The sequence below is a fragment of the Sebastes umbrosus genome, chromosome 20 (genome assembly GCF_015220745.1).
Source record: "Sebastes umbrosus isolate fSebUmb1 chromosome 20, fSebUmb1.pri, whole genome shotgun sequence".
Classification (NCBI taxonomy): Eukaryota; Metazoa; Chordata; class Actinopteri; order Perciformes; family Sebastidae; genus Sebastes; species Sebastes umbrosus.
The window spans coordinates 19,070,135-19,088,398 of NC_051288.1; the positions used below are offsets into that span (position 1 = coordinate 19,070,135).

The 18,264-nt window shown below is 39.1% G+C and overlaps 1 protein-coding gene across 2 annotated transcripts; it reads left to right on the plus strand.

The window, feature by feature from the left end:
- Positions 1-290: 290 nt before the first annotated feature.
- foxi1 (forkhead box i1) lies at positions 291-15,983 on the plus strand. Of its 2 annotated transcripts, XM_037754034.1 has the most exons (3): positions 291-575; positions 13,274-13,848; positions 14,993-15,983. In XM_037754034.1, exons 2-3 carry the CDS (start codon positions 13,323-13,325, stop codon positions 15,511-15,513), a joined length of 1,047 nt encoding a protein of 348 aa, XP_037609962.1. In that variant the 5' UTR covers positions 291-575; positions 13,274-13,322; the 3' UTR covers positions 15,514-15,983. The 2 variants fall into 2 exon arrangements, with proteins under 2 accessions (XP_037609962.1, XP_037609961.1); XM_037754033.1 differs by lacking the exon at positions 291-575 and having other exon boundaries at positions 13,005-13,848.
- Positions 15,984-18,264: the final 2,281 nt, after the last annotated feature.

Here is an 18,264-nt window from a genome sequence, read left to right on the forward strand (position 1 = left end):
AATATCTAACCCAAACTAATGGATATTGGATATTACAATGACTCAGTTCTACTCAAGCAACCCAGAAAGTCATGGCAGTGTGACAGTGAGCCAGCATGCACAACACCAGGACCCTGAAACTGAAGCAGCTAAATTGAATCCAGCCATCATTAATTGTATTATTTACACCTGTGCTTTTCCTATTGTGTCATGTCAAAATGTCTTCTGTTAAAGGAACCCCCAAACCGAGACCCTTAAGTGTACCGCACATGCACGCGTTAATATGCACGCACCGTAGGTGTTTTCATCAGAATGGCTAATTTGGCACACCTGTGGCTTTCTCTCCCTTTAATCACAGGGCCATCACCCTCATGACGCACTCACAGTTTGGGAGTCCTGTAGAGAGTTTTCTTTGTCTGGGACTACGGGAATTATTTTTCAGCTTTAGTTTAGTTTTCATGTTGCTCGCCACAGCCGCATGCTATTGTAATTAAAATGAGGATTTCAGACGACATTTTGGCCAGGATGGAGACCCCCGGGTGACAGACTGATAGGAACGGACGGTCCTGAGGGAGTTATAAGCGGAGCGGAAAGTTGTAAGTGATTCACAATTTTTTACCTACACGCCTGTTTATGTGCAGAAGGAACTGTGGGGACATCTGGTCACCGCATCTCTATACAAATTCCAGAGCAGTAATATAGCAGCAAACAACAATTTACTATGTAAAGATATAGAGGAGTAATGTCTGACTGAGCAGAGAAAGAAGTCTCTCTCCCTATGTGTGTGTTGTAATCTGAGCTTCTTAATGCTTTGTTGACATAGTCGGACTGGCCATTCGTGCCCTATAGTGCATGTTCGTGGTTGCGCCACCCTCCGGTTCCCCCCCAGGTTAACACTGTTAGTTCTGTCAGCACTGTTGCTGTTGTTTTAGCACCGTTATGTGCGAGCCGCCGGTTTGAGAGTCATGCTGAGGCGTTACGAATGCTCCCAATCTTGCATTTAACACCTTTTTAAAAAGGCCTATTGTGTATAAGTATTCACCCTACCCGATACACCCGCACTCATCACTGGTGCAGCCAATTAGTTGAATGGAGAACACCTGTGTGTGTTAATTAAGGTTGTGACGTTGTGAAGTGGTTTTAGCAAAAAACACCTGAAAATACCCTTTTCACAGCAGCTATTTTGACATGTCATCGCTGGGTAAAGAGAGGTGTAATTGATCAAATTAATGATGTTCCCTGGCCCACCTAAATGGATGAGGGCCATAATTAATGTTATTAATTACACCTGTGTTTATCCTGCAGTGACATGTTAAAATGGCTGCTGTGTAAAGAGCCTAATAATTTGGAAGCTGCTTAGTCAATGTCCTTGCAAAAACTGCATCATGAATACAAAATACAAAAAATCTGTGACAAGATTACTGAAATGCAACAAGCCCAGTGAGGTCAATCATAATAAATAGCACAGCTGTAAATGTGCCTCGAGCGGGCCTGTGGGTGCTCTGAAGGAGCTGCAGGGTCCGTGGCGGAGGTTTGAGACATGTGTTGCCCCGGTAACCCCGGCAAAGAAGAAAAAAAAAGACATGGCACACGGTGATGCCTGGTAAATGCAGCGTCTTGCAGTGGGGATGTTTGTGAACGTACAGTATAAATGCAGCAAAACGCATAGAAATCCCAGAGGAAAACCTGCTGCATCCTGCAAGAGAAGTGCGATTTGGAAGATTTATTTTCCAGCAAGATAACGACCCCAAACGTAAAGACAAAGCTACACAGGACTCGCTTCAGAACAACAATACTAATGTCCTGAAGTTGCCAAGTCAGAAGCTCGGGTCCAATATTTGTGTGGCAATAATAAAACTTTATAGTAAACTTAACAGACCAGTTCTGCAAGGAATAATGGGAGAGAAGTGCAAGTGTACAATGCTGATACAGATCTATCTGCATAGACTGAAGGATGCAATTGCTGCAAAAGGTACCTCTACTAAATATTGATTTGAGGCGGTGAATCCTCATGCAATCAATTACTTAGTTATTTATATTTGTACAGATTTGTTTTCACTCGGGCATTAAAAAGTTTTAGGCTGATGAGTGTCAAAACTCTGTTACATCCACACTGATTTAAAGTTGTAAAACAATAAAACTTTCTGAAGTCCAAGGGGACGTCCAATCATTATTATTTTTTTATAGTCACTGCAACCTGCTTATTGCATTGCAATGATAAGCACATTCTCTCTCCAAACTGCGCGGTGGGAATAAAAAGTTTCATCAATGGCATAATTCACTTATCAAGAATACCCAGTGCACACTCAATATCTAGTCTTGCAATTGAAAAGGGATAACGGGTGAAGCATTTCAGCAGTGGTAATATTACATAGTTAACTGGCAGCTATTTCAATAGGCTCTCAGTGATTTGTGCTCAGGCATTATGCTTCACCCTCTCTCTCCTCAAAGCACGGGGAAATGCATCGCTTAATTGAGAGGATTTCCAGAGGCTTTGTGGGGGGGAAAGCTGTGAGCTAGCTCCTTCTCTCCAGGAGAAATGTATTTACAGCGTACTCTATCCCCATCTCATTTGTCATTTCAGCCTGGAATAGTGTGTATATTTCCTTTCCTTCTTGACACACTTTCATTTGCTGGGAGGCTGCAAATGTGCACGCTTCTCTTTAAATGTCTCCTTCGCATAATGAAAGAGGACAATATTATCATAAGTCAACAGTCTTGCATATATATATCCAATCACAGCTGTCTATGGGATTTCCATTGACTTTTTTTCCAATTCAGACTTGCTACAAGTAATGGACAAGGTTATTGGTTGCTGTTATACTGTTAATGTGGCAGAAACTCACATTTCTATTTGAGCTAGGGTTATTGTCCGTTGCTTAAACAGAAATGTATGAAAAAGACTAATACAGATTATATGAGTGTATGTTGTTTAGTATAAATTCATCTTTAAGAAAACCTTTGTAGTGAACATTTATAGAGTCTACAGCCATGCTAGCAGCTCTGGACTGTAATTAATCACAGCGGTGCACAACTGTGCGTTCCAGTACCCAAACTACCATACTATTTAGTACGCCAGAAGAAGATTTAGTGTGTTCCAATACATATATCAAATGTAGTATGCCAAAAATACCAGGATGTCCTACTACATCTGTATGCATTTTGCAGTAGCATGCTTTTCTGGCTATTCTGACCCACAATCCTCTGTGCAGCGGCTATATGAGCAAGAGGGTCAAAGTTGAAGGCGCTATGTTATGGCGACGTAGTATGTCCCAATTGTGTGCATACTTCATGCAACAGTACGTACTTTGTAAGGGCAGTTGCAGTGTGTACTAAAAGAAAAAGTATGCGATTTGGAATGTAGCCTAGAGTCTACAGCGGTGCTTTCAGCTAAATGCTAATGTCAGAACACTAACATGCTCACAATGACAATGCTAACATGCTGATGTGAAGCCGGTACAATGTGTACCGCATCTTAGTGTGTTAGCGTGCTAACATGCTATTTAGCAATAAACACAAAGTACAGCTGAGGCTGAAGGAAGTATTTAGTCATAAACCAAATTTATGTCTGCCCCAAACTTCATGGCAATCCATGGCAATAGTTGTTGAGACGTTTCACTCAACCTGCTGGTGGCGCTAGAGGGAAAGTCAGGGGATCACTAAAATCAGTAGGATTTATCACCTATGGACCATGAATGTCTGTACAACATTTCATAACAATCTATCCAATAGTTGTTGAAATATTTCAGTAAAAATGGTGGAGCGTCTGACTGGCCGACATCGCCATCCATAGAGCCGTGATGACGCTGGCATGGCTACATGATGGATAAAGATCTGGTATGAAGAAAGCAGCAGTTGTTTGATGCAAATATAAAACTTTCTGGTGGCTTACGTACTATGTGAACAATGATGTCCCACTTTCCATTCTGGCTAAAAAAAAACATTATCTTCAACTCAAGATATGAGCAACTTGTGATCCCTACTGTTAACCCTGTTTATATTTTTGGCATTGTGTATATCTTGGATTTTGTGGATTAGACGTTTTTATATTTGCACCTTTATAGACATTTTATAGTTGCACTCTTTATATTCCCTACTTTGCACTGCACAACAACCTCCCTCGGGATAGATACAGTTCCATCTTATTACCATATGCCAGCCATCCCGCTCTCTTCCTCCCCGTATTTACTGACACTATCTACAGTTAACTGTCTAATAAAGAAGAACATGGCATCAAATGAATCTTAAAAGGAACATGCTAGTTACCATTCTAAATGTCAACCTGGATAGAAATGAAAAAGATTTGCATTTACATCACCTGCCGCCGACTAAAATACACAGCTGCCTGTTACAGCTCCCTGTAAACAACTGTAGCTTCATCAGCAGTCAATAGATGTCAACATGACAGTGTAGTGTTGTGTGTAGCTGTCACAGATAGTGGTGTGCAGGAACCATAATGCCCCTTTCTGTCTCACCAGAGTTGTCAGAGGGCTTCTATAAACTGACTGAATGGATTGTGTTCAATGACAAACATCACTTGTGTGGCGACATGTTATTGTACTCTATTGTGTGAGCATCTGCGTTGTTCTTCAGAAATATGAACTAAAGATGCTTTATTCAATTCATTTACAAACATAATAACAGATGAATCATTGAGGATATTACACTGTGGAATTATTTCAATTGAGGTCCTTGTGTAAAAGCAAGACGTTGTTAGTGATATGACGGCACAGTTCAAGTTCCATGTCTCTTAATTATAGCTTCAGCAATTACTCAGATGATTAGTCGTTGGATGGAAAAATAATCTGTAACTATTTTGATAATCGATTTAGTAATTTTTAAACGCAAATGTCAAACATTTGATGGTTTCCAGGTTCTCAAATGTGAGAATTAGCAGCTTTGTTTTAAAGGAACAATGTGTAACAATTAGGGGGATCTATTGGCAGAATATACTATTAAGAAGTATGTTTTCTTTAGTGTATAATCACCTGAAAATAAGAATTTGTTGTGTTTTCGTTAGCTTAGAATGAGCCTTTTATATCTAAAGGGAAAGGGTCGTCTTCACGGAGTCCGCCATGCTGTTACAGTAGCCCAGAACGGATAAACCAATCTCTATTAACTTTTCCTGCGTGGGTCGGAGTCGATGACGTTACTTGCTCCTGTCGCCGCCGCTCTCTCTCTTGTGCTTCACCACTCACTTTCCACGTACACACTCTGCGCACTGGCTCTGCTCTAAATGACTCTAGAGAGAGACGTTTGTGTTTTCACGTCGGTCTCCGTAGCTCTCCAACACGCTTGGCACACGGAAAAGGCTTCAGTTGGTTGCAGTCTCCTCACCTTACCGCTAGATACCGCCAGATCCTACACACTGAACCTTTAAATAAATGGATTATTTTTGGATTTTGGGCTGTTTGTTGGACAAAACAAGACATTTGATCAAGACCGGATTAACCTGCTATCCCCCCTGAGACACAGATTTGTTGTTGGACCCCAATGGACCCAGGACTCTAGAGCTGAAATGATTGGTTGAGTAATTGGGCCTCCCTGAGGGTCTTGGGCCCCTGGATAGTTGGTGAATTTCACCAGTTTTCTGGTGAAAATAAGTTGCAGCCCGACTCTGAGCTACACTAATTACAGATAGAAACAGATTTTTAGCTACTTTTTTGTGAAGTTTCAAATGTCTTTATATTGTTAAAAGTGTGAGATTTTGCTGATAGCAAACGTTTGAGCATGTTTCTAATCTGTCGAAGGATCTAATAATAAACACCTGCACTGGTAGCAGTGAGCCAAGCCTTTGATTGAACACTTTAATGCTGTTTTTTCTGTACTGCCTCCAAACTTACCCACTCCAGACAGACACTCCATCACTCCCTTATCAAGAGTGGCTGTCACCAGCAGCTCTTACACGAGCACAGAGGCTGGTCGACAGCACATGAGAACTGTTGGCATTTTAAATCTCAACTTGTTATTTTGTGCTGCATTCAGCACTAAATACAAAATGTACATTCTGTACACAGGCTTATTATCTTGGTTTGAGGGAGAGAGAGCCAAGTGGTGGTGATCTATATTAGCTGAGGCTATTATGAAGCACTGGGTTTTCCCAGGCAGCCGGTGCGACGTGTTGCTAGGAGACATACCTAGAGATCGGGGGTGGAGAGCTGGTTTGATGAGGAAGCAGAGTTCCCAGCGAGCGTCGACTTCACAAGGAAATAACTTAGAAGTGCCACAGGCATGCCGTCCCAATAGCAGAATATTGATTTGAGACAGTTAATTACATCTTTGTCATTTTTGATCTCATGTCTATAGTTTTCTTCAGAAGTATTTCGTGTGCAAGTATAAAATAGATGGATATTTTTCATAGATTTATGACAAACTCATAACTAAGCTTCTACTGAGATCAAGGGACTGTTTTCATTATAATTCTGACTGTTAAATGGCAAAATGTGATTAATGATCATACACACCTATGCTTAGATCTGACATTATAACACACTGGCATGTTGCCGACCTTTTCAGAGCAGAATATATTTTTGTAATTTTATACATAATTCTAAAACAGCAAAGTAAACAATGAGCACAATTAGTATTGAGGACAGTGGAACATATTTCATCACTTTAAACTCTGAAGCTGCTGTGTTTCATAAATTCTTCATGATTAAAATCAATACACTGATCAGATTCTGGATATATGTTGCCTCCCAGGAAGCTGCACAGCCCCATGCTGATAGATGGGTGTTGTAAAAAATTTTGGTTTATGGAGCAATGCTGATGGAGTCATGTTTGAAGCAATGCTGCCCTCCTCTGGGTAACACCGTCCGTGCACCTGGCCTGCCACATCACACTGCCTGGATGAGTAATTACCACGGTGACATAAACCTCTGGCTTGTGTATATATAATTTTAAGGCTAAATTAATAGTCTTGACCCCAGCAGCACCCTACTGCATCAAATCATGTCCACACACACAGTATCTTTGCACCGGTGAATAGAAGCAGCAGTTATTTAATAGGTGGGGGAATTTTAGAGTTGAAATATCTTATTTCATGACTCTACCTGTGCCAAGTTTCTGCATTTTAAAGACCACGCTAGGAAACAGCGGGCAGGGTAACCTTTCTTCGGCCGATGGGGAGCCCAGCAGAGTGAGATTTTTGGCTCTAACAGACCAGTAACATCTGATCTCTCCCAGGATGTATAATCAGGAGCAGAGGTGTAAATCTGCCCAGCGGAGGAGAGCATTAAGCTAATGTAACAAGCAGCAGCAGCGAGGCGGAAGGCCCGGCTGGTTGTATTTCTCCCTCGGACAGCGTGCTGTCTGCAGGGCTGCCTCCTTAACAGCACCCGGACTGTCAGGGCCAAACAGTAATTGGTCAGAGGGGACTACATATGGAGGAACGTCTAATTACTAAGAAACATATTCCCCTTCCTCGGGCCTGGCAGGTACACCAATACCTTGAGATATTTATGTGCTAACGATAGTTGAAATTTTAGTCGAGGCTGTTGACCCAAAATCTTTCAAGGCAAACTCCCCCTCCACTCAAAAACAGGTTTTGCTTTTCGTTACTTCATTGGGATGTTTGGATGTTTCACTGTGCAGACGGATGTATCTGCTAAAGGGGAAACATTTCTCTGTGTGGTTCAATATGCAACAATGTGATGTGGGAACCTGAAGCCTCAGTGCACATACACTAGAAACTGACTTTTCTGTGAAATCAAAGGCCCCTTGGGTCTGGTAGTCAAACTTTGAAAAATTAAAAATATTTTCATACTCATAAATTCTGGATTTTGACAACGAGCGACGAACAGTAAAGATCATTTTTCAGAATGTTTAAAAGGTGCTATTGATAACAGTCAGCCACTAGATGTCGCATTCTCCCTCCCCCGTTCCATTGCATTAACTTCACAACAAGTCGTTGCCAGGCACTTACCGTCAATCTCAGCCATTTATCTGTAAGTGGGATTCAAACGTCAGATATCTTCTAAAGAGATAAACAAAACATTAATTTTGGACCCGCCAAAATGTTTTCAATGATTAATTCACAATCATAATAATTTGTTGGAGAAAAAAGCCATACTTTAATTTCTAAAAGCTCTGTGGATGTATTATTTTTTAAGAATATTTGTCTACGTAAAAATGTTATCAATAAGACCTTAAATTGGATTTTTTTTGTCGAAAAAACAGAAAAGACACAAATTGTTATTCGAAGCAAAATATTTGTATACATCTTGAAACATGTCTGGAGGGTATCTTTAACTGAATCTATGCTATTATTATCACTATTTAGAAGTATATTGTTGGCCTTGTATTATGCAACAGCTTAATGTGGGTTTAAAATGCAGTACATAATTTTCTTAACATCCATATAAGATGTCAGAAATGACGCAATGTGGAATTTGAAACGTTTGATAAGAAACGTAAGAAGATTGTTCTTAAAAAAATAACCGTTATTCGCCCCCTTTAAACTCTTGAAACGGGTTGAGGGAAAGTGCAAACTCAGCTAGAGGTCTTATTATAAATGTGTCTTTGCCATCTTGAAGAATAAAGACCACTGAGTGTAGAAATGAAAGATGCTCCGAGGCTAGACAGCTCCTCTGCCTGCCAAGTATCACACCAAAACATTTCAAGCGTCCTTTATCTCCTGCACAGTCAGAGCTGCTGAGGAATTAACTTGCTACATAGTAAGACAGCTTTTATTGTCATGTGTTACTCTGCATCCATGCTGTCCATTGATTAAAACTCAAACTGTGTTGTCTGTTTTGCTTTGTTCCTCCACTGGGGGGCGACTCTGAGATGGACAAGCCCCTGGCTACATAAAGGGATAATTTTGTTTACACAGTCAGAATTAATGACTTGATTGGGGCCCTCTCGTGATTTCATTGGCCTTAAGTGCATCTAATAGTCTGGTAATTACTTCAAAGCAATAGACAGTTATGTCTTAACTCATATGGCCACGTGGTTAAAGCCAAGGTTGTACGCAGAAAACAAGCCTTATTAACCCTGAGGTTGATTCCAATGAGCGTTTAGCTGTAATCCCAGCAGTAAAATGCGCTGATACATACTGAATGGAGAAGTATAGCTGATTCTTCCACCACCTGCAGCAGTGGTTCTCTCTAGTCTCAGCCTGAAGGGGCCTGCGGTGCCTCTCTGACCTCGCCGTGATTGACTTGATCTCCCAAAGAAAAGCTCCCATGACCTCAGAAAGCTTGAGGAAACAGGGGATGAAGACAGACATGGCAGAGCAACAATAGACTCCCCCCTCTTCCCACACACACAGTCAGCATGTCGGAATTATTACTTTACAATGACACGGGGGCTTGAGGTTGCCATGTCGAGCCACATTTGACATCTCTGAACTTAATCTGAGAGGAAATACGATATACTGCATCCGATATTGTGCATCACAGCAGCTCCATTTGCAACATCACAGAAAGGACAAAGACAAGAAACAAGGATACGTACAGGTCATTTAAACATTACAACCACAAAAGACGATATTCAGGGCCCTTCAACATACATTTGATCTGGGATTATTAGGCTCCATATTTAGTTTTAGGATTGACTGGTGTACAAAAGAGTGCTTCAGTCTAACCTTATTAAATCATGGAACCCTGTATCTCCGATTTGATGGTAACAATTCATATATTCACTGTTCAAAACATGGTTGGGGTCAGAGACGATGGCGTTAGCCAGCCTTAATATGTTATTATGATAGGCCGATTCATAGAATTTCTCAAGGGGTTGACCTACAATCTTTGAGCAGATTTTCATTTAGTTTTGACTTTAAAGTAGTGGACAAACTCTTGTACCATGTAGAATAACAATACTGTAGAACACTCACAATCACAGAAGTAAAAAACAAAAGAAGAATTTGTTTTACTGCCCCAAAAGACCAAGATGGGAAAAGAGAGGAAAAATGTGATTGATGGTTGCTCAATCAACCCAAATGTATAGCTAACAGTGATAGGATGGTAATAAAAAATACTTCTAAAAGTCCTTATAGCACTTAAACTAAATAATTATTTGCCTACAATAATGAATAATATATTAGATGATACATGATACTCCTTACGATTCTGAATATTTAAGTGTTAGGCTGAGAAGGATGATCTCTTCAGATTCAGATGTCCAGTCCAGCAGTCAGCAGTAATTAGCTGTACTGGGTGTTAGACACCTTGTTTTCATCTGGAGGTTAAATGCCACCTCCCCCCCTGTGGAGTCCACTGCTGGCCACCTCTGTACAGCCTGTGGTCGGGACAACACCTTGGAGCCAAACAATTACATCAAGGTCATGGAGAGGAGGAATGTTTGGCCGATTAGTGCAGCAGCAACCTGCAGAGCTCACTCACTAGTGATTTTAAATTCAAAATGTACTTGTTGGGTTCACTTGTAAATGTAAACTTCAGATGTTTATTGTATGATATTATGCTATGTATTTATTTTGCATTTGTTTTATGATATGGCGTCTGAAACTTTGATGTATGTTTAAATGCTGCTGTCTTGGCCAGGTCTCTCTTACAAAAGAGATTCTTAATCTCAATGAGTACTACCTGGTTAAATAAAGGTTTAAAAAAAAAAGAGAGAAAAGATGGGTGAGTGTCCTAAAGACACCACAGAAGGAGGGCCTACTAATGGAACTATATCAAGGAGAGAAATGTGCCCCTATAACAGCAGCATATATAAAATTATGTATTGTTCATGCCACTATAATAAGTTCCAGACTTGTTCTAATAACACACTAAAGTGGGAGACACACTGTTAAAGGATTACTAGTTAAAAGGCGACTAAAGTATCGGTGCTATTATCGGCTATTCTACTGTCCTCTCGATCGAAACTCGGACCATTTACGCGCCAGAGGTAGGCGGTAGTTAGGAGCTCCTAATTCTCACTGTATATGAATTAGATGCATATTGGCCTTGTGTTTATTTAATTTTGACTCTGAAGTTGAAGCAGCACGTTTGGATGCAGCAATTTCCTATCATATTTTTTTTTCCTTTTTAAAAAAACCCATTTCACAGTTATTATACCATAAAAGTTTCCCCTTTTACTTCCAATTGTAATTATCTGTTCTATTACAAACACATTTTTATTTATCTGATTAAAAAGTTAAAGTTAGAAAAAAAAATCTTGAACACAACTGTTTTGTCCTATTTTTTTTAATGCAGTAAAATTCACAAATAATGTAATATAATGACGTCATTCATTATATCTGTTTTTATTACACGAGGCTCTTTTATTCGGGAGCCTGCTGGGGGGGTAGGTGTGTTTTTTTCTTTCCACGAGTCACTTGTTGACACTAAACTTTCGCCACTTGTGAAGTGTTTATTGCAAACGAATTTCTTCTAAGAGAAGGTTGCTTTTTATAAACACACTGCGGGTCTTCTGCTGTTTGGGTTTGACACCGTGCTGCAGGAAAGTCAACAAGTTCAGACACAATCAGTGCGCAACTACATGCCACTAAATCAATGATTCTATTTTTATCAACAAGCCTTATCTATTATTCATCAGTGCAGCTGATAACATGTATTTATAGACATATGGGATTGATGGTGATCTGTTTGTGCCAGATTGTTTATACTTTGTACAAGTTTGTAAAAGAAAATCAGATTCATGGGAGCACCACTAGCTGTAACAAAAAATACGCAAAAGAATCATCAAAATATTTCCTCCGGTGACCTGTTATCATATTTACTCAATCATATAGTGTTAACTCCATTTTGCACTTGCAGGGTTTGTTTAAAACAAATTCTAAATAAACTCGGGGGAAAAAAAGTTTGGAGACTTGTGTTTGATGGATTATTTCTCTGTTGTTAAAATGCTAATTGTCATTGTTGTTTACATGGTTGGAAAGCCTGTTTATTTACCTTCCCAATGATGTCCAACTTGTAAGGATCATGCATTTGTGGGATGAGCAGCACAGCTGATTATGTGGGTAGCAACCAAGAAAAATGTGCCAAAATGCTCTGCCAATGGTAAACAATGTATTCTCCTGTTTTGAGTTGTTTGGTGGATTGGATGATTGAACTCTCTTTCAGTAACAAGGAACAAACAAGACATATTGGCTATTTAACACTTTATTCATTTAATACACCGTCAGGAGCCTCAGTAGCAGGTGGAAGATCCATACACAGCCACAAATCCAACAGGAGAATACACTGTTTACCAATGGCAGAGCATTTTGGCAAATGTTTCTTGGGCACTACCCACATAATCAGCTGTGCTTCTCATCCCACAAATGCATGATCCTTACAAGTTGGACATCATTGTGAAGGTAAATAAACAGGCTTTCCAACGATGTAAAATATAATGCCAATTAGCATTGTAACAACAGAGAAATAATCCACCAAACACAAGTTTTCAAACTTTTTTTTCCCAGTGTGTAAAGACTTTGCCACATCCAACACAAAGCTCCAGTGCGTAATTACGCACGGGCAATAGTTCCAACACACTAACGTGCCTTAATGAGAATATATACCGTAAATTAACACGAAGCTCAGCAGTTAACAGCAGTATCGGTATGCTCATTGAAAGGGAGATTTGGGTGAATAGTGCTGAGCTGCAGCAGGACAGAGGACAGGGGTGTGACCATCCAGAAAGTGTTTCAATGGGCTGGTTATATCATTCAAGAAAGTAGCAAAAAACTGTATTTTTACAAGAAATATTTTTAGAATTTCATGAAATCCTTTTCTTCTAACATAAATTAATTGTTAAATAGAGTCAGAAATCTCTAAAAAAAAACAGAAAAATGATTAAGAAAAGTTTAAATACAGATAATTACGATTGTGATTACAAAAAATACTGTAAAAAGAACTTACTTTAAAAAAAACAATTCTGTCAGTTTTGAAATACAGACAAAGCTATACTAATACTGTAAATCTAAGACCATTTGCATATAAATGTCAAATGAAACATGTCATTTAAAAAAAAAATTCTGTCAGTTTTGAAATACAGACAAAAAAAAAAAAAAAAGTAAAATTTCTTGAAAACAATGTAATAAAAAATGTGTTTTTTTCTTTTTTTTACAATGTACTGAAATATAGCCTAACACAGTTCAAAGTGATTTAAGTGGGCTCCAGGAAGAATAGCTGGGCTTCAGCCACAGCTAATGGAGATCTGAATAAAAGGAAAAAGGGGTGTGACCATCCAGAAAAGTTTCCAATGGGCTACCTGTAGAGCATAAATACTCCTCCCTCTGGAGGATGACTTCAGTCCTGAGAGAGAGAGAGACACACATTTTTGTTTTGTTTGGGAATCTTGGTTAATGTTGGATTATGAACTCATTTGGACACCAACCATCCAGCCAGCAGAGCAGCCCTATCCAGCACCACAGCGCTCAGGAGCTCCTGGACATGGCTGTCTACTGCGACAATGTGTACCAGCAGAACCTCCACCACCACCACCACCACCACCCACCGACGCACCCGTCCAGCTACGGCCTCGGAGAGTTCACCTCCACGTCCTCCAGCAACCCGTACCTGTGGCTGAACGCACCCAGCATCAACTCCAGTCCTTACCTGCCAGGTAACAACGCCACAGCGTCCTACATCCAGTCCGGATACGGGTCCAACCACCAGAGGCAGTTCTTACCGCCTCCTCCCACCGGGTTTGGTGGAGCAGACCTGGGCTGGTTGTCCATCTCCAGCCAGCAGGAGCTCTTCAAGATGGTCCGACCACCTTACTCCTACTCGGCTCTGATCGCCATGGCCATACAGAACACACAGGACAAGAAGTTGACTCTGAGTCAGATCTATCAGTATGTGGCTGAGAACTTCCCTTTCTACAAGAAGAGCAAAGCTGGATGGCAGAACTCAATCAGGCACAACTTGTCTCTCAATGACTGTTTCAAGAAAGTGGCACGAGATGAGGATGACCCTGGTGAGTAACAATTTATTAATTAAAAAAAATTTATAAAAATGTATGAAACTGCTCTTAAAAGAAATGGAATAACTCCAACTCATTAGATTTTTTTTAAAAGATGGAAACCAATTAATCAACTAAAAATTCAGCTCTGTGCGTAAAATGTAAACAAAAAGTTTTGTCCTCCATACTTAACTGGACGCTATAATATAAATTTATAAAAATGTATGAAACTGCTCTTGAAAGAAATGGAATAACTCCAACTCATTAATTTTTTTTAAAGATGGAAACCAATTAATCAACTAAAAATGTAGTTCTGTGCGTAAAATGTGAACTGAAAATTTTGTCCTCCATATTTAACTATACGCTATAATATAAATTTATAAAAATGTATGAAACTGCTCTTGAAAGAAATGGAATAACTCCAGCTCATTGTTAGATTTTTTTAAAGATGGAAACCAATTAATTAACTAACAATTTAGTTCTGTGCGTAAAATGTGAACTAAAAGTTTTGTCCTCCATATTTAACCCTCATTTATTCCCTTTTTCATGATGCTATAATATAAATTTATAATAAATGTATGAAACTTCCCTTGAAAGAAATGGAATAACTCCAGCTCATTGTTAGATTTTTTTTAAAGATGGAAACCAATTAATCAACTAAAAATTTAGTTCTGTGCGTAAACTAAAAGTTTTGTCCTCCATATTTAACCCTCATTTATTCCCTTTCTCATCCAGGTAAGGGCAACTACTGGACGCTATAATATAAAATATACATATTCATTTATAAAAATGTATGAAACTGCTCTTTAAAGAAATGGAATAACTCCAGCTCATTAGATTTTTTAAAGATGGAAACAAATTAATCAACTAAAAATGTAGTTCTGTGCGTAAACTGTGAACTAAAAAGTTTTGTCCTCCATATTTAACCCTCATTTATTCCCGTTCTCATCCAGCTAAGGGCAACTACTGGACGCTATAATATAAATTTATAATAAATGATGAAACTGCTCTTGAAAGAAATGGAATAACTCCAGCTCATTAGATTTTTTAAAAAGATGGAAACAAATTAATCAACTAAAAATGTAGTTCTGTGCGTAAAATGTGAACTAAAAGTTTTGTCCTCCATATTTAACCCTAATTTTTTTCCTTTCTCTTCCAGGTAAGGGCAACTACTGGACGCTGGACCCCAACTGTGAGAAGATGTTCGACAACGGGAACTTCAGGCGGAAGAGAAAGAGGAGAGCTGACATTACCGGAGCTGACACCACCACCGTTAAGTCAGAGGAGCACACAAAGCTCTCCTCCGACACCGCCAGCCTCCTGAGCTCCTCCCCGCCCAGCCTGCACGGATCCCCGGCCTCCACAGAGCCCAAGTCGTCCCCGTCTCCCTCCGCGGAGCACAGCCCGTGTTACGCCAACTTCACGTCCAGCATGAACTCGTTGCTGGCGGGCAGCGAGGGCTCCAGGGCTCCCGGGGAGCGGGACTACGGCTCCGGGCATCTCGGGGGACTGTCTCAGAGCAGAGAGGGCATGTCGGGACTGGGCTCCTACTCGCCCTCTTTAATCTCTCCTCTGAACTCTGACAACAACAGAATGAACTATTACACATCAGTACAGAGCCTCTCCAACCACTTTAGTGTCAATAACCTCATATACAACCGGGAAGGAACAGAGGTGTAGACTATAATTTATATCACTCACTGGTAGCCTTCACATTTCTTTAGTAGCCTACTGTTGTTATGGTTTATTTAGTAGGCCTCATTGTAAAACTAGCACTGGGAATAAACTGGTATTTTTCTCACAACCCTTCCTAACTGGGAAAATACATTTTGGTGTATTGAAAAAGGAATATTAATAATTCTCCATTATGGTTTTTAAGTTGCAACAAACATGTTTATTTGTAGAAAATTATTAAATCAGCCCACAGAAATCTATCCTTGAACTGGTGGATCTTTACTTATCTTTTTTTTTTTAATACATATTGTAGCTGCTCGGTTGGGCCGACTATGTCTTTAAGAAGAAAAAGAAGACATCTATGTACAGAAATTATTTTTCATAAGAAGATATGACATTGTGTATTTTAGACTGAATTGTGTTCTGTGTTTTATTTAAACTCACGTCGATGTTTGAATAAAAGTCATTTATTTTAACAAAAGGCTCATGTGTCATTTTTATCTGAGTGTTGGGTGAAAAAATCAGAGAGATAAACGTCAAGGCCGCTTTGAGACTGTAATACACACTGATATGAAATAGTTATTTATCTCCTGCTTTCGTCAAAAGGTCATTTCAGGTCTTGTTTATAATATTCCTTTTGAGACATGGTGTGTTGTAGGGTCAGTCATAGGTGATTATGTGTAGTAGGCCTAATTTTATCATCACTGAATGATTATTATGTAATTATTTGTACAATTTTGTATTCAGATAAAGCACAACAGAACCATCTAAACACACTTTTTTTTCTAGATTTTCAAATTAAATCGTCCCTTTTTTAATATTTTGGAGACCCTGCTTTGCTTTCTGTCTCTCACAGAGCCTCATTGAGGCCAAAAAAAAGGGCAAATATTCAGATTAAGTTCTCTGTTTTCCAAGAAAGTGGTAAATAAACCGGCGTAAATGCTTTAGAGCCTGTCAGGAAATCTGAAGTCAAGTGGCTGTAAGCAGTAAAGTGTGCAAGACAGAGACATTTTCCGCTTGTCACTTCCAATAGCCCCATTTCATCAAGCAATCGGACCTTTAACTTACTTCCACGAGGTTCAGAAGTTCAGCTTTTTGTCTGGGGGCTGGATTTGACTCAGACTGCTGCGCCTGTTTGATGTCAACCTGTTTGCTGTAATATTCCACCTGTCTCCATCTATTCCCAAAGTCTTGTCACGCAAAACGCTGGCCGTTCCGTGTCTGTGTGAATCCTGTTAATTTTGTTTTGTTGTATTTGGGAACCACTTTTGGAAGCTGCCGAACAATTGACGACAGAGTTCAATGGCATATAATGCTCTTTTGTTGCGCCGGTGACCCCTGGGACACAACAGAAAGCCTGCTATTGGGGAGGAAAATACTAAGCAGAGGAAATATTCAAGTGATCTAACACCCCGCTCCTATCTTATTTTCAGACAATATGGATACGCATGGAATCAAAGTGTGTAAATAAAAGGAAACACCTCTTAATTGGTTGATAATTGAATTCACTCAGGCGCTCTGTGGTCTGGAATAAAAGAAAAATTAATTGACAAGACTTTCGTGCCCCTTGTTGGAACACAATGGAAGCTGGCAATTGAAGAGATCCCCTCCTGGGCTCAAATGAAAATATTGCGATCTGAAGATCTGGGAACAAATTATCTCCCTCAGGCCACATTTTGCTCTATTATCTGTGGAGCAGGGCCACGGATCAGACAAAGAGGATTTTTGTCATCCAGCAGCAGGTTCTCACAGTAACAAGTGTTCTGTTGAAATCCTCATCGCGTCCAGTGAATGGAGTGTAAAGCCTTTTTACTTCTTATTACTATCATTTCTTCAGCTAGTTTTTCACTCACACTGTGGAATTTTCAAGATACAATAATTCAGTATTATATTAAAGTGCATTTACTCAAGTACTGTAGTACTTGTACTTTACTTGAGTATTTCCATTTTATGCTACTTTATACATTTTGGTGGCAACTATTGTACTTTTTACTCTGCTTCATTTATTTGACAGCTTTAGTAACTTTGCAGATTCAGATTACGAATACAAAATATAATCAACTAATACATTATGATAGAATATTATAGATTAAGTGACCCTGCAGTATATAAAGTAGTAAAATGAGGCCCAACTTTACCAACTGCAACAGAGTACTTTTACTTTTGGTACTCAATTCAGCTAGTTTTTCACTCAATGTGGAATTTTCAAAATAAAATAATTCAGTATTATATTAAATTGGAATATAACTGAGTGCATTTACTCAAATACTGAGGTACTTGTACTTTACTTGAGTATTTGCATTTCATGCTACTTTATACTTTATGCATTTTGGTGGCAACTATTGTACTTTTTATTCTGCTACATTTATTAGACATTTTTAGTTACTTTGCAGATTCAGATTACTAATACAAAATATAATCAACTAATACATTATGATGTAATATTATAGATTAAGTGACCCTACAGTATATAGGATAGTTCAAATGAGGCCAACCTTTACCAATTGCAACATTAGTGATACTTAAATATTGATGCATCTATAATTCTATTCCAATAATATAATATATATTTCTCTGAAATGGAGCATTCTGCAAAATGAGTACTTTTACTTTTGGCACGCTTTGTATATTCTGATGTACTTTTACTTGAGTAAAATGTTGAATGCTTTTACTTGTGATTTCTACATGTGGTATTGCTATTTTACTTAAAGTGGCATACTTGAAGAGTTTCATTTAAATAAATGTCTGTTAAATCAC

Coding starts and splice junctions, on each gene's coding strand:
- foxi1 (XM_037754033.1), top strand. CDS start 13,245: ATGAACTCATTTGGACACCAACCATCCAGCCAGCAGAGCAGCCCTATC. Junction 13,849..14,992: donor ACGAGATGAGGATGACCCTG/GTGAGTAACAAT, acceptor TTTCTCTTCCAG/GTAAGGGCAACTACTGGACG.